A 16,446-nucleotide genomic window follows, 5' to 3' on the forward strand; every position below is an offset into this window, starting at 1 on the left:
AAAATCTTATTTGACTTTTAAAGCCTATTTTTCTGGTCTCTTTTCAATTTATTACCTTCCACAGACTCTAAGACCCAGTGACACTGGCTTCATTGCTACTCCTCAAACATGACACTCCATCTCCAAACTTCTTGACTTTTCACTGTCTGTCTCTCATTCCCAGAATGTTCTTCCTTCTCATTTTCACTTCCTTACCTCCTGACTTCCTCCGATTGGTTCAAGTTTCATCTCAAATTTCAACTTCTACAAGAAGTCTTAGGCATCTTTTAATGCTAGTGTCTTTCTCCATGATTACCTCCAATTTACCCTATAAATTTCTTACATTTTCATAGTTTTCCTCCCCCATTAAATATAAGCTCCTTGAGAGCAGGGACTAATTTTGCCCTTCTTTATATCCCTAGTAAAGCATCTAGCCAGAGTAAGGTTGTTTACTTAAACCTACCAAACATGGAATGGGCTGATTGAAAACATTGTACAAAAGCAGAGTAACTAATAATTCCCTGATCTACCTTACTTTTGAACCTTCACCAGGTGAGGGAAGATTTTTGTTTAGGACAGTAAATTGGTACAAATATTTTGGAGAACAATTGGCAATATACAGTAAGAGTTAAAAGACTGATGGGGCTTTTTAATCCAGAGTTTCCAAGTCCTAGTACTCTATCCTTTGAAAAATAATAAAGGAAGAAAGGAGCAATCTGTACAAAAATATTCATAATACTTTTATTTTCAAGAGTAAAAAGTGAAAACAACTTTAATTAGTAAATGACTAAGTAGATGATTGGTATATAAGTGTAATGGATTATTATTGTAATGTAATAATGATACTTAGAAAGCATAAAAGAAAAATATTGGAAGGCTAACATAAAATAGAGCAAAGTCCTCTAACTGAAGAGTCACTGACTACATCTGTATATCCAAGAAAAGAGAGGAAAGCAAAGAGGCAAAAAGAGTAAAAGGTGGGGGAAATACCAACTGGCCTGGAAGGAGCACAGCTCCAAAGCCTTTTCTTTGCATTTCTTTCTTATTTCTTAATTTATTTGGCTCTACCTTGCCAAGGACTAAGAGTTTGGAGTTAGAGTTTTGTACATTTATTTAATTTTTTGTAGCTGGTTTTAAAATCTACAATAAAAAATTAATATGGGAGAAAAAAACCAAGAAAACTGCTATTCTGGACCCATTTCTCACCAGTTAAAAGAATCAGATTGTTAAAATAGAAATGATGGGAATCATGGGGAAAGGTGACCTCTCCATCTGAAAACTTGTAATAAAGGGAGGAAGGGTCTTTATAATCAAGGTGTACACTAGATTTTGGGGAAAGTAAGTGGTTCACAGAAAGGATTGGAAGGATCCCATCCTAAAATTCTATAGGGGAAGTCAATCCAGGAGGGATAAAAGCTCTCAGAAATGAAATTCGGAAGACACCAAGAATGGTAAGTCTGATGAAGAAGAAGGGAAACGCCGTACAGTAGAGAAAGTTCTCTAAAGAGACTGATGTAGATAACACAAGGAATTCATCAAATAACTTGGATTTTGGAAAGATATTTACAGAAGCTGAAACCAAGAGAAGGTAATAGACAATGAATTCAAATGCATGATGGAGTACTGGAAGAACAGTATTAGGAGCATTGAAAGATTAAAAAATATGAACAAAGACTAGCTGGAAATGTTAGAGTGGAGGTAAAGGCCAAGTGAGTCATACAATCAATTGCTTTGCCCCAATTAAGGTAAATGATGCTTTTTGAGGTGAGAAAGATCAATCAGATGTGTGAACTAAGTGTGAACAAGACCTATAGGATTGATCAATCAATCATAGGCTTTAGACAAATTTGTAGAAAGTATTCGATCGATTGATCTCCTTAAGAGTCATGGATAAACTGAGGTGATGTTGCATAAGTAGCAAGAAATGAATTCAAATTAGTTTAGGAACAACACACTGTGAGTCATCTAGCTAACCAGTTATGTATAATATATATATATATATATATATATATATATATATATATATATATATATATATATATATATATATATATATACACATATATATACATGTAGAGAGAGAGAGAGAGACATAAAAAGATACTATTATCTATAGATGTTATTGAATAGATACTAATATCTATCAATCTATGTCTTTCTATAGAGATATATAGATACATATTAGTAATGTGCATGCACACACACAAACACATACTAGTTCACAGTTCAGAAATTTGAGGTTCTATCTATATAAAAGGGAATCATTCCATACAAAATCCCCAGATATAAAAACTTGGGAAGGGAGAAGGGAAAAGCCCTATAACCTCTCTGACCAGAGGAGAACTTTGGGAATTTTTAGAGGTTTGCCTTAGTACTTACAGAAGGATAAATACTATTCCATTTTTTAAATGAAAGAGTAGCGTCTTCAAACTAGAGACTAGTGAGCTTGACAAAGTCCTAATAAAACTCAGAAGGTTATTATTAAAATGATGGTTAGGAAATATACAGAAAAAGAAGCAGTGATAGCAAAGAGTAGGTCTAGCTTTTCAAGAACAGGTCATGCCAAACTAACCAGTGTGTGTTTGAATAGGGTGATTAGATTGGTGTTTTAGTGGAGTACTATAAATACAGTTTACATAGATTATAAGGAAGCAGTTGACAAATCTCTTGTGCTGTGCTTGTGGAAAAGACAGAGATATGTGTGCTAGACAACAATACATATAAGTGGATAAAAAACTAGTTAAATAGCCTCACACAAAGAGTAGTGATCAATGCTTCAGGATGAATTAGATAAAGGTAGAGATTCCTTATAATCATTCCTTGGTCATAAGCTATGTAATATTTTTTATCAATGACTTGGATGAAGAATGGCTGGTATTGAGATAACAAAACTAGGAGGGATAGCAAATATATTACCAAAAGGATATCAACAGGCTTGAACATTGGGCTGAATTCCAATAAATAGGAAATTTGGTATGGATAAATAGAAAGTCTTATACTTGGGTTAAAAAAAAAATCACGTTCCCAAGTATAAGGTGAGGGAGTAATGGTTATGTATTAGTTTGTCTGAAGAAGATCTAGTGGGTTTTGTGAACTAAAATTCAAATGCATGAATGAGTGAAAGGATGTATTAAGTGCTTATTATATGTAAATCTCAGTGCTGGGGATAAAAATGCAAAGGTGAGCCAGCCTCTGCCATGAAAGAGCTTCCATTCTCATGAGTACACATACGAGAGTGGGGGGCCAGGGCAGAAAGTTATACTTTAGGAAATCCCAAAGATTCTGAGTGGAACAAGAGAGTTGTCCACCATGAACATACACTTTCCAGAGGCAATGAGAGCAACAATTTGATTACAATTCCCAGAAAAACAGGGAGAAAGAAATTGGGGGCTAAGACAGGAAGGTACTGGAGAGGGGGGGAGCGAGCCAAAATGGAGTAGAAGGATAAAAATGCTCGAGCTCTACCTCCACAGCCCATAAAATCCCTGTAAAAATTGACTCTAAACAAATTCTAGAGCAGCAGAAGCCACAAAATGACAGAGTGAAAGAGATTTCTAGTCCAAGACAGCCTGGAAGGCCAATGAGAAAGATCTATCACACTGGGCTTGGAGTGGAGGGCAGCCCAGCCTAGCCTAGGCCATGCAGCAAGAACAAATCTGGAGCAGGCTTCAGAGTGAAGAATTACAGCTGCAGTTCCCAGATTTATCAACCCCCAAACACCAAAGACAGCTTCAAAGATCAGTAAGAAAGCTCTTTCATCTGGGTGAGGGGTCTGGCCCAAGACCTAGCCCCAGGGCAGTAGAAGTTACTGCAGCAGCATCCGTTTTTGGAGCTCTCAGCCTAAAGACCCTGGGGAAATCAATGGGTTGATCTGGATCTCAGTCCTGACTGGCGGCCCTGGGATGAGGAGGAGCTCTGGCATGGTGGAGCTGGTGGTGACTGTGGAGAGGGAACCCTACTTGCAGATCTTGGGCAGATCAGAGCACTTGTGGTTGCTCACAGACAAGAGTAGAGGACAAGAAAGGAGTAAACTCCTCTTCTTTTATTGTGCCTCCTTGGAGGAACAAAAAACTTACAGGTCCCTAGAGTATACTCTCCACTTGACAAAGGACTCAAAATTCAAGTAACTGGCTGGGGAAATGCCAAAAAAAGGGGGGGAAAAAGACTATAAAAGGTTACTTTCTTGGTGAAAAGGTATTTTTTCCATCCTTTCTAATGAGGAAAAACAAAGCATACTATCAGACAAAGACATCAAAGTCAAGGCTTCTACATCCAAAACCTCCAAAATAAATGTGCAGCAGTCCCAGGCCATGGAAGAGCTCAAGAAGGACTTTGAAAATCAAGTAAGAAAGGTGGAGGAAAAATTGGGAAGAGAAATGAGAGCAATGCAAGAAAAACATGAAAGCGAGTCACCAGCTTGCTAGAGGAAATCCAAAAAAATGCTGAAGAAAATAACACCTTTAAAAATAGAATAACCCAAATGGCAAAAGAGGTCCAAAAAACCAATGAGGAGAAAAATGTTTGAAAAAGCAGAAAGGACCAAATGTAGAAGGAGGTTCAAAAACTCACTGAAGAAAATAGTTCTTTAAAATTTAGAATGGAGCAGATGGAAGCTAATGACTTTATGAGAAAGAAAGAAATCACAAAACAAAACCAAAAGAATGAAAAAATAGAAGACAATGTGAAATATCTCACTGGAAAAACAACTGACCTGGAAAATAGATCAAGGAGAGATAATTTAAAAATTACTGGTCTACCTGAAAACCATGGTGAAACAAAGAGCCTTGACATCATCTTCCAAGAAATTATCAAGGAAAACTGCCCTGATATTCTACAACCAGAAGGTAACATAGAAATGAAAAGAATTCACTGATCACTTCCTGAAAGAAATCCCCAAAGGAAAACTCCTAGGAATATTGTAGCCAAATTCCAGAGTTCCCAGGTCAAGGAGAAAATATTACAAGAAGCCAGAAAGAAACAATTCAAGTATTGTGGAAATACAATCAGGATAATACATGATTTAGAAGTTTCTCCACTAAGGGATCAAAGGGCTTGGAATATGATATTCCAGAGGTCAAAGGAGATAGGATTAAAACCAAGAATCACCTACCCAGCAAAATTGAGTATAATACTTCAGGGGAAAAATTGGAATTTCAATGAAATAGAGGACTTCCAAGCACTCTTGTTGAAAAGACCAGAGCTGAATAGAAAATTTGACTTTCAAATACAAGAATCAAGAGAAACAAGAAAAGGTAAACAGGAAAGAGAAGCCTTAAGAAGCTCATTAAAGTTGAATTGTTTACATTCCTACATGGAAAGATGTTATTTGTAACTCATGAGACCTTTTTCAGTATTAGGGTAGAGGGAATATCTATATATGTATGTATGTATGTGTGTGTGTGTATGTGTGTGTGTAGGGGGGTATGGGTATACATGTATATGTGTATTATATATGTAGGTATGTATATGTACATGAGTGTGTGTATGTGTGTGTATATATATATGTATATATATACATATATATATACACATATACACATATAGACAGAGGGCACAGTGTAAGCTTAATATGGAGGGAGAATAACCTAAAAAAATAAAATTTATTGTTGAACGGAATGTACTAGGAGTGAGAGAAAGGGAGAGGTAGAATGTAGCAAATCACATCACACAAAAAGAGGGAAGAAAGAGCTTTTACAATGGAGGGGGTAGGGAGATGAAAGGAGATAATTCAGCATTACTCTCGTGAGATCTAGTTGAAGGAGGGAATAACACACACTCAATTGGATATGGAAATCTATTTTCCCCTGGATAGGAGAGGGAAACTCCATAGAAGGGACAGCAAACTGGGGAAAGGGATAATCAGAAGCAAATACTATTGTGGGAGGACAGGTCAAGGGAGAGAATGGAATAAATGAAGGGCAGAATAAGACAGAGGGAAATGTGATTACTCTTTTACAACATAATTTTTATGGAAGTGCCTTGCATTGTTACACATGTATGACCTATATTGAATTGCTTGTTTTCTCAATGAGGGTGGGTGGAGAGGGAGGGAGAGAATATGGAACTAAAGCTTTAAGAATGAATGTTAAAAATTGTTTTAGTATGCAACTAGAAATCAAGCTATACAGGCAATGGAGTATAGAAATCTATTCTATCCTACAGGAAAAGAGAAGGGAAGGGGCATGGAAGAAGGGTGGGCAACAGAAAGGAGGACAGACTGGAGGAAGGGGTGGATGGGGTGCATGCTGTCCTGGGGTGGGGAGCGGGGAGAGATGGGGAGAAAATTTTGAATTCAAATTCTTATGGAAGTCAATGTTAAGAACTGAAAATAAATGAATTATATATAAGAAAGAAAGAAATAAAAAAAGAGGAAGGAAGAAAGGATGGAAGAAAAGAAAGAAAGAAAGAAAGAAAGAAAGAAAGAAAGAAAGAAAGAAAGAAAGAAAGAAAGAAAGAAAGAAAGAAAGAAAAAGAAAGAAAGAAAGAAAGAAAAAGAAAGAAAGGAAGGAAGGAAGGAAGGAAGGAAGAAAGAAAGAAAGAAAGAAAGAAAGAAAGAAAGAAAGAAAGAAAGAAAGAAAGAGAAAGAAAGAAAGAAAAAGAAAGAAAGAAAGAAAGGAAAGAAAGAAAGAAAGAAAAAAAGGAAAGAAAGAAAGAAAAAAAGGAAAGAAAGAAAGAAAGGTACTTCCAGGGTCAGGGTAGGCTATGGTCAGGAGGAAAATGAGGACCCAAAGCAGACCCAGGCATCCTAGCTTCTCCAGGTATGAACTATTGATCCTATTTGAAGGATGGAGCAACAACAGTCATATTATGAGATGACAAGCTAAAGTAATATAATTTTAGGTTACATTGAGAGTCAAAACATCTAGAAATGAGTTCTAGAACATGTCTAAAAGATTTGTTCCATAGAGTCATAGATCTAGAACTCAAAGGGACATCAGAAGGCATCTAAGTTCAACCCTCTCATTTTACAGATGAAGAAACTGAGGTCAGGAAGTTAAAAGACTTGCCTAAATAAGATCATACAAATATTAAGGGTCAGAGGCAGGATTTGAACCCAAGTCCTCTGACTCCAGGCTTCATACTTTAGGAAAATAGAGATGAGTTGAAGTGAATCCACAGAAGGGTAACAGGGATGGTCATGCCACATGAAATAGATATGAATAAACTAGAGGAGTTTCATTTTAGATAAGAAAATACTTAAAAGAAGTCATGATAACTGTACTCACAGATCTGAAAGGGGGAAAAAGAGATGGAATCTGTTCTACTTTAACCCACAGGAAAAGACTAAGTGCAATGGGAAGAAGGTAAAAAAAAAAGTAAATTTAGACTTGATATAAGGAAAAACTCCCTAACCATTAATGCTATGTAAAAGCATAACATGCCCTTTCACAAGGGAGGAGCCTTTCCTTCATTGGAGACCCTTAAGCAAAACCTCAATGACTGTGGAATAGAGGATTTCCTCATTAGGCAATAGAACTTAATTAGGTTTCAGGAAGGGCAATTTACCATGATGTTATAGTAAGAATGGATGGTACTACTTTAGGCATGGCTTCAACTAAATAGCGTCTACAACTTCTTGCAGCTTTGAGATTCTGTGATTCAAATGAATGGAGATTACTTCCCTCACTTGAACTATTTCTCTGATATTCTATGGTAAATAATGTTGGTGAACATCTTAATAATCAGAGGACAGTTATAAACCTGAAAGTGCTTTACAAATGTTAGCTATAATTATAATCATGAGAAGGTTCATTACCAGTTGATGGTTTTTTGGGGGGGGGGGGGGTGAGAGACACCAGGCAACTCAAGACGAACTGTCTTGAGGGACTATGATCTGTGTAGTCCATTAAATAATGATCATCTGTAGCATCAAAATGATTACTATCATCATCATCATAGAGAGCAAAAGTTATAGCTTTTGGGTAACAATAAGGAAAAGCATATTCAAATATTTTCCCTCAATTGGAATTTTTCCATATTCAGTTGGAAAACAAAAGCAGTTTCTGTAGAGTAAGCTCTAGTAAATAACTCTGGGCTGTGTTTGGGTTGTTTACTCAACTGGCCCTATCCCTTGAGAGGAAGGATTCCAAGAGATTGATTGGACATGCTGAAGTGATGCCAGCAAAGCTATACTTGTCAAACCCAGGCCATATCTGTCACCCAAGCAGCTTCTCTGTAAAGAGTGTGGAGAGATGTAGATGAGATGAGGAAAGGGGCCCCAAGACTGGGAACACTTCACCTCTCACATCAAACTGGCAAATGTAAAATGGGAGAATGCACTGATACATATGAGCATTTCACCACTGCAGGTAGAGAGGGGGAGGGTCCCAGTAACAGGCCATGGGGACTTTGTATCCAAGCTGAAGATCAAGATGAAGGCAGAACACCTCGTGAAAGTGGATCAGGGAAAGGGCATCCCTGCACTAAAAGGAACATGTAGTCTGCATTTCACATTGTGCAGAGATGCCTAGTCTGTTTCATGGATCTCTTTGGCAGTCTGGTGAAACCATTGGACCCTTCTCAAAATAATATTTTTAAATAACTAAAGATGTTAAAATTCAGTTAGAGGTTAGTGAAAATAAAGATATAATTTTCCAATCCAAGTTTATGAACTCCCTGAAATTATCCACTAATTCCTTGGTAGGGGTGGGAGATTGGGTTGTGGCTCCCAAGCACTAGAAGGATGAGAAAGTGGCAGAACAAATTTCCAAGAATGAACATCTCTGAACTTCATGGGCAAGACAAAGATGAATGAATTCTACTAATAACTAATGCATTGTGTGACCTTGACAGTCATTTAATCTGTGATTCCCACTTTTCTCAATTGTAAAATACAGGTAATTATATTTGCAGTGCCATCATCATCATCTCATCCCTGGAATAAGAGAGACCCTCATCGATGGGAAATTGTTCTACCATTTTCCCACCTCTCTGTGACTGGGGGACTAGGTGTTCCCTCCAGTGCAGGGACCTCCTTGCTCACAGGGAGGATCAAGTGAGACAATTTATGTAAAAGGAATTTGCAAATCTTCAAGTTCTAAAAATAAATATCAGTTATCATCATCATAGAATTGATAATTAATTTATGAAATTATGAAATGGGCAGCCCCAGTTCTTTGAGTACTCACTGGGAAAGACCATGATGGAAGCATAGAATAAGGCTGAAATCACACTTTTATAAGTTCCAGAGAGTGTAAGGGCAAAGAGTCACAGAAAATAAAAAGATAAGTGGGAAAAGGAGGGTACATAGGCAGTGTGGGATCAGGGATGGTGTGGTGAAGGAAGGCAGGTAGCATTGGGGAACAAGATGGGGAGGTGGGGCTGCACAGATAATCACTCCCTAACCATGGAGTAGAGTTGAGATCACTAAGCACCATGGACTCAATGGAGATGGAAGAATACTGGGGAGAGGGGCAAGTCGTTTGAGGTCTCATTTTATGGGGTCTTTAAAGGAAAGAGACTCTTATCTGTGCTACCTTGGGGTTAATTCATTAACATATGTAAATCATCTCACAGTTGTTGGTAAAACTTTAAAGCAAACATGTTCCATCACCTCAGACTTATCAGCACTATATGGTGTTTTGCTGGTCTAATTGTGGATATCTGGAATTTCTCTGAGATTTACATATTGTAGGACCGAAAGGTCCTGACAGTAAAGCCTAGATGGATCGGATTCCCCAATTCAGCACATATTACTAGAACATGATTTTTGGCTAACATGATAATAACGAGTAAATGATGCTCCTTTGAACTTTGTGACAGTTTGTATGTGACCCTTTGCAACCTTTGCTATTGCTACTTTATATTAACTGCTTATAAATTTACCATACTGACTAGAAGGGAAATGTGGTGAAGGGGACCAGAACAAGAGAGAATTTGAACACAACCATCACCACTACTGTCATTGTTTTTTAATCAGATGCAATAAGAAGCCTAGGAAGGGTCTTGGGGCCCCACTGGGTCTTAATCCTGGATCAAAACTTCACTTCTACCATTTTCTTCAGATTTCAAGGGGAGACTCCAGAAAACCAGCTTGAATTCCATTTGTGATTCATCATCTCCCCTTCCTTGTAATGTAGCCTGAGACAATGAATTTTGAAACTTTTAGAGATGAGGGATGCTTTAAATGTGGGGAACCTGAGCTTTAGGAGGTTCAATGACCTGTCCAACAGAGTACAAGTGCACACTTTCCAACCTCCTGCAACAAATGTCCTCATTCTTCCTTGTGGTTCAGGGACCAAAAACCTAAGAGAATTAGGAGCCCTGGAGTCTAGACTTAGAAAAGAAATGACTCCTGATTTAGTCCTATAAGTCAGGCATTCATTAGCAAATTTAGAACAGTTAGATCCACTCAATCTAATGCAAGTCTGTCCCTTTCTCAAAAGCTTGCTTTAACTTTCCAAATGGTTTCTCACTTCTCCTTCTCCCTAGTCCCTTCCTCCACACCTGTAATTGAAGCACTTAATCAGAAAGGCAATTTAAAGCCCTATTTCCACTTGTCAGCATGGAAGGAAATCGTGGTTATTCAATTAATTCACCATCCCTAAGGGGCCCCAGTTATTTCCATGTGGAAAGATTTGGGGGAGGGATGACAGACTCCAATGGACTGGAAACAAATCCAACTTGCAAGAAGGTATCACCTCACTCATCAGCACCCCCCTCTAATTAAGGGTGATTCTTTTAGAAAATTCAGATCCATTTAAACTCTACCTCTGATCCCCTCCATACCTGGGTGGCACAGGGCTTGTGTCTCACAATATGAAACTTTTACTTCCCTTTTACCTATCAAGATTCTTTGGTCAACTTGGTCTTCGGAAATGGAAGGAAGGTGGAAAGGTCAAGAAGTCTAGCAGGAAGTGATGTTAAGAGCATTCATGTTCATAAAACATTGACCAAATGCCTACTGTGTTAAGTGACCTTCTTAAAGCACATGTCTGATCGTGTCAGCCTCCTTACTGAATAAACTCAATAAACAGCAGTTCCCTTTTATCTCCAGGATCAAATATAAAATCCTCCGTTTGGCTTTTAATATCCCTTCATAAACTGACCCCCTCCTACCTTTCCAGCCTTCTCACTTCTCTACAATCCAGTGACCTCAACCTCCTAGCTGTTCCTTGAAGGAGTCGTTCCATCTCCAGACTATGAATTTGCCCTGGCTGGCCCCCAAGTCTGAAATTTTCTCCCTTTTCACCTCTAACTCCTTGCTTCTCTGACTTCCTTCAGGTCTCAGCTAAACTTCAGTCGTCTTCCAGAAACCTTTTCCTGTCCCCCTCCCCCCTTCTAAGACTATCTCCAATTTACCCTGTTTCTATATAACTTTGCCTGTTGTCTCTCTCCTTAGAACATAAACACCTTGAGGACAGGAACTGTTTTGACCTTTCTTCGTATTTGAAGGGCTTAGCTGGGTGACTGGTATATAGTGTTTTAATGAGTGCTTGCAGAGTAACCCAATACAAAATTCTCCCTTCTTGGGGTTGTAAAGGAAGTGAATGGTTAATGGCAGACAAGCATGAGCACAGGGGCTCCCACAGAGGCAGTTTACCTGATGATTTGGAAAGGAGAAATCAGAAAACTGCCTTTCCTCTTAGGAATGTGGGAGGAAAAAAAAAGGAAGTGAATGGGGGAGGAGGTTAGAGGACCACCTCCATCCAGGCACACTCCTACATGAAACCCTTTACTATCTGGTTGACCTTGGTCAAGTCACTTTATTTCTCTGGGCCTCTATTTGCTCATCAATAAAATGGGAAAGAGATGCTTCCTAAGGTCTCAACTGCCTCCAAGGGCTTTGTTCTTTCCCTGACTCCTCTGATCCCACTCCACAGATAGAAGCAATCTTACCTAACTTCAGCGTTAGGTACACAGAGGGCTGGGCATCAAATCTGGAAAATCTGCATTCACATTTGACCTTAGACACAACTCCCTGTGTAACCGTAGGCAAGTCACTTAATTTTTGTCAGCCTCAGTTTCTTTAACCATGAAATGGGATGATAACAGCACCTACCTCTCAGAATTGTTGTGAGGAGCAAATGAGATAATATGTTTTAAAAAGTGCTTAGGGGCAGCTAGGTGGCAAAGTAGAAAGAGCACCAGTCATCAAGTCAGGAGGACCTGAATTCAAATCTGCCCTCAAATACTTACTAGCTATGTGACCTTGGGCAAGTTACTTAACCCTGTCCCAAAAAAAAAAAAAAAAAAAAAAAGAGGTGCTTAGCACAGTGTTCTGCACATGGTAGTTCAGTATGGTTCCTCTTATATATTTATCATATTCTAATTTGAGTTTCAGGTACTTACCTCTTCTGCTAGATTATAAACCCCTAAGGGAGGTAGAAACTTATTTAGCTCACTCTCACCTTCATTTCTTAGGTGTCTTAGACATAATAGATGCCAAATAATTTTTTTAATTAATTGACAGTAGGAAGGGACAGAAAATGACAAGAGCACTTATCCAGTACTTTAAAGACAGCAACTATTCTCTCATTTACCCTCATAACAATCCTAGATTAGAGTTGTTACTATAATCCCCATTTTACAGATGAGGACACATGAGGCAGATATTAAGTGACTTGTGCAGGGTCACATAGTTAGTCAGTGTCTGAGACTAGATTTGAACTTAGATCTTCCTGACTCCTGGCCCAGGGCTCTACCCACTATACCACCTCACTAGTTCCATCTCTGTTTAGAACTGCATTCTTTAGTCTGTATTTCAAGGTCCCTTTAAGCTCTGATATTCTGTATTCTACGTCCAATGCCCCTTCCAACTCTGATGTTCTGTGTTCTGCAGTATGTCGTCAAGTTGCTTCCAGCTCCACCATCTTATTTTCCCTTGGACATGGTTGACTTCTCAGAAGGTTTCTGCTCATCTCCTCCTACTTATTTGTTCCACTGGATAGCCTCTGACGTTGTGTGTGTGTGTGTGTGTGTGTGTGTGCTTGTGCAGGCCATCAAGGTTAAGTGACTTGCCCATGGTCACACAGTTAGTAAAGATCTGAGGCCAGATTTGAACAGAGGTCCTCCTGAGTCCAGGACTGGTGCTCTATCCATTGTACTACCAGGCTGTCCCTACTCGTTCCATTGGGCAGATACAATGAGTGCTTGGAGAGAATGAGGCAGTGAAAGAGGGAGAGAGAGCCATGGCATCAGGAAGACCCTATCTCAAGGCCAGCTTCCATCTAATTTTTAGCTCTGTGTCAAACTCCTGTCACAAAGTTATGACAGATGAGCACATTGGGCAGTCTTGTCCTGGGACCAGAGACACTAAGAATATGTAGGTGTAAGCAGTGTAAGAGATCAGAAGCAATGGATTATAGTCAGTCAATACTCTATAAACATTATTAAGTACCTCCTATGTGCCAGGTACTAGGTTAGTTACTTCTCATTGTTTTACTAAATAGCTGTGTGGCATGGAAGGAGTCAATTACCTCTCTGGACCTCAGGTTTTTGTTTGTTTCTTTTACCCCCTAAAATGTTTAGTATGGAAGTTCAGGAAGGCTTGGGTTCAGCTCCTCACTCTATTACATACTAGCTATGTGACTGTGGGCAAGTCCCAAACGCCCTAAGCTTCTATTTTCTCATTTACATGGGGAACATCCCACATTCTAAGGTCCATCCCCTGTCTACAGTTCTTTGTTCCATGTCTTAACTTTCAGCTCTGACATTCTGTGTTCTAAGATTCCTTTCAGGATCCAATGTTCCAAGCTTCAAACTAAAACTATCTCTTTCCTGTCTTTTAGGACACTCTCTTCTAAAGAGTCTATGTGAAGTTTCATCTGTAGGGTCACCTTTAAACCAGTAGAGCAAAAGATATGGATTTGGGCACCCTAGATTTTAGTATATGAATTTAAGAGAGAGAACAGTAAAAGTACTTAACCACAATTTACGATGACCATAACCTTTACAGCAGATCATCCTATTACAGCCCATCTTGGTGATTGTAAAGTGCAAAAGGAGGCAGACTTTTTTCCAGTCCACCTATGACATGGTTCTAAAACAAGCAGGTGGCCTGAACAATGAATTACAGATGGCAGCTTCCTGATTGCTTTCTTTCTGGAAGCACATCCCACACCTGTGTTGTCACTGGATGGCAGCTGCTCCAGAAATAGGTGATTTAATTGGAGCATCATCAATGAAAACTCTGGTTATTTATTTTTCAGATCCAACACTGAAAACTGGGGCTTGCACGTTTCTGTGTAAAATGGCATGGATTGAGAATCATGGGTAATTAAAATATTAGAGCTAGGAAATATCCTAAAAACTGAGAGTTCAGAGTGTCATAGATGGAAGGGATGTTGGAACACAGAAAAGAGTGTAGGGATGGAAGGAACCTTGGAACACAGAATAAAGCATCACAGATGGAAGGGACCTTGGAATACAAAAATGAGTGTCAGGGATGGAAGGGACCTTGGAACGAAGAATGGAGTGTTGGAGATGAAAGAGACCTTAGAATGCAGAATGAAGTACCAGAGACAGAAGAGAATCAGAACATAGAGTGCAGTGTCAGAGATGGAAAGAACTCGAGAACACAAAAACATAGTGTTAGAGCTGGAGAGACTTTAAAACACTGCACAGAATCCTAGAGCTGAAAGGAATCACAGTCATAGATCTAGACATAGAAGAGACTGAGAGGTAATCTAATGAAATGCTTTCCTTTGACAGATGAGGGAAATGATGATTACAGAGGTTAAGTGACTTGGTTAAGGTCACACAGCTTGTGAGTATCCAAGGTGGGTTTTGAATCTGCATCCTCTGAAACAATACTCATTCCATTGTACCACTGAGTTTTTATGGATGGGAAAACTAAGGATCACAGAGAAGAGGGTCACACCAGAGTCTCAGACAGCTAGGATTATAACCTGAATCTCCTAACTCCCAGTCCACAATATCTTCAACAGCATCCAATCTCCTAAAGGCACTGGTGGCTCATGAGATTCTCCTCTGCCTCAAGTTCTTTTAGGCAGGATGTCCCTTGAAGACCAAGATGATTTCCCCTGGATTACTGATGCAGTAACTAACATAGGACCTGTGCAGCTGCATATCGATAAATGTGTCCAAATGATAAAGTGAATAATAAAGCTACTTGCATCCTACGTTAGCTTAGAGGAGGCAGTGCAATGGAAACATCCTAAACAAATGGTATAAACAGGATGAGAATTTAGGTTGTTTTACTTTTAATCCAGTTTGATACTCTAGACCATGTTGTTACTTTGTTAAGACAGAAGATAATTTTAACTGTGCCAAATTCAAAGACCCCAAATCCTAGGAATGCTCTTTTCCTTGTGAAGCAATTTATTGCCACACCACACTATACCTTGCCAAAGCTGCCTTTCCCCAGGACCATGAGGAAGTTAAAGTCAGTCAGTTTCATCCGATCTCGGTTTCCATTGTTGTCAATTTTAGATATTGCATTTGCTGTCTTTTCTTCAGTAACCTTGGTTCCCTGGCCAATCTTGGCTCTCTGTAGGGGAAAACACACAGAATATTTAGAAAGGATCCACAAAAGCACTGAAAAATACAGATGATACACACACACACACACACACACACACATTATAAATAATGAAGAAGTACTCACAGCAATGGTAATAACCAGTATTTGCTTCATCTGGACCTGTGATTTCACAGGCTTAGGAAACTGTTGGCATGGAAATTTTCCCCAGTGAAGCAGATCAGTAAGTTACAAATAACTTTAAGTCTTAGGAAGCTGCCTAGGGAATGAAATTAAGTGACTTGTCCAGGATCACACAGCAAGTGTGTACATGTCAAGGTAGAGCTGAATTCAGGTCTTCTTGACTTTGAAAGTCTTCCTGACTTCATCACTCTGCTACACTTCCCTTCTAGTAACAATAAATTATTTTTTAAGGTATTGTATAGCTGAAAAAGAGCATTTCTCACAACAATGTTGTGAAATAGCCATTACAAATATTATCATCACTACTATCCAGATGGGAAAACAAAGGCTCACAGAATGAACATCACTGGACTCCTGTGAGGACAGGGCTGTTCTCTGACCCCAGCAATGACTTCTACTCTGGTACTCTTGTCTAGTGTCGCCCCTCCTCCTCTCATTGACTTATATTTACCTTGTACAGATTTAGATATACTTTAAAGTTTACACGTAGCTTACACTACTATAATATAAACTGCTTTTGGTATCCCCAATACCTACCCTATTGTAGGCATTTAATAAATGTTTATTGATTCATTGATCCAGACAGGGAAGGAACCCCCCCCCCCCAAAAGCTTCTGGTTGAGGCCATGCCTCTAAATGATGTTCCTCTGGTGCTTCAGCACAGCTGGTGCTTTCCATCTGGTCTCCTGTGCATCTCTCCTCTCCCCCTGCATGATCCAGACCTCTAAACACCTGCATTGACTTTCCCTTAAGCAATGTGCTTGCTGGGTTTCTGATAATCTGGTTTCTGGCATATCACTTGTGTTGACTCTCAGCATCCACATGTGCCAGACTTTGAATTC

At 39.1% G+C, this 16,446-nt stretch overlaps 1 protein-coding gene across 3 annotated transcripts in view; it reads right to left on the reverse strand.

The window, feature by feature from the left end:
* The window catches only part of PRKCB (protein kinase C beta), a 619,385-nt gene that overhangs the window by 194,873 nt on the left and 408,066 nt on the right, over window positions 1–16,446 (reverse strand). For all 3 annotated transcript variants that reach the window (XM_072603854.1, XM_072603845.1, XM_072603861.1), the window contains exon 9: window positions 15,284–15,430. In XM_072603854.1, coding sequence (XP_072459955.1) covers window positions 15,284–15,430 — 147 coding nt within the window. The remainder of the gene's footprint in view (window positions 1–15,283; window positions 15,431–16,446) is intronic.

Source organism: Notamacropus eugenii, chromosome 1, assembly GCF_028372415.1.
Source record: "Notamacropus eugenii isolate mMacEug1 chromosome 1, mMacEug1.pri_v2, whole genome shotgun sequence".
Classification (NCBI taxonomy): domain Eukaryota; kingdom Metazoa; phylum Chordata; class Mammalia; order Diprotodontia; family Macropodidae; genus Notamacropus; species Notamacropus eugenii.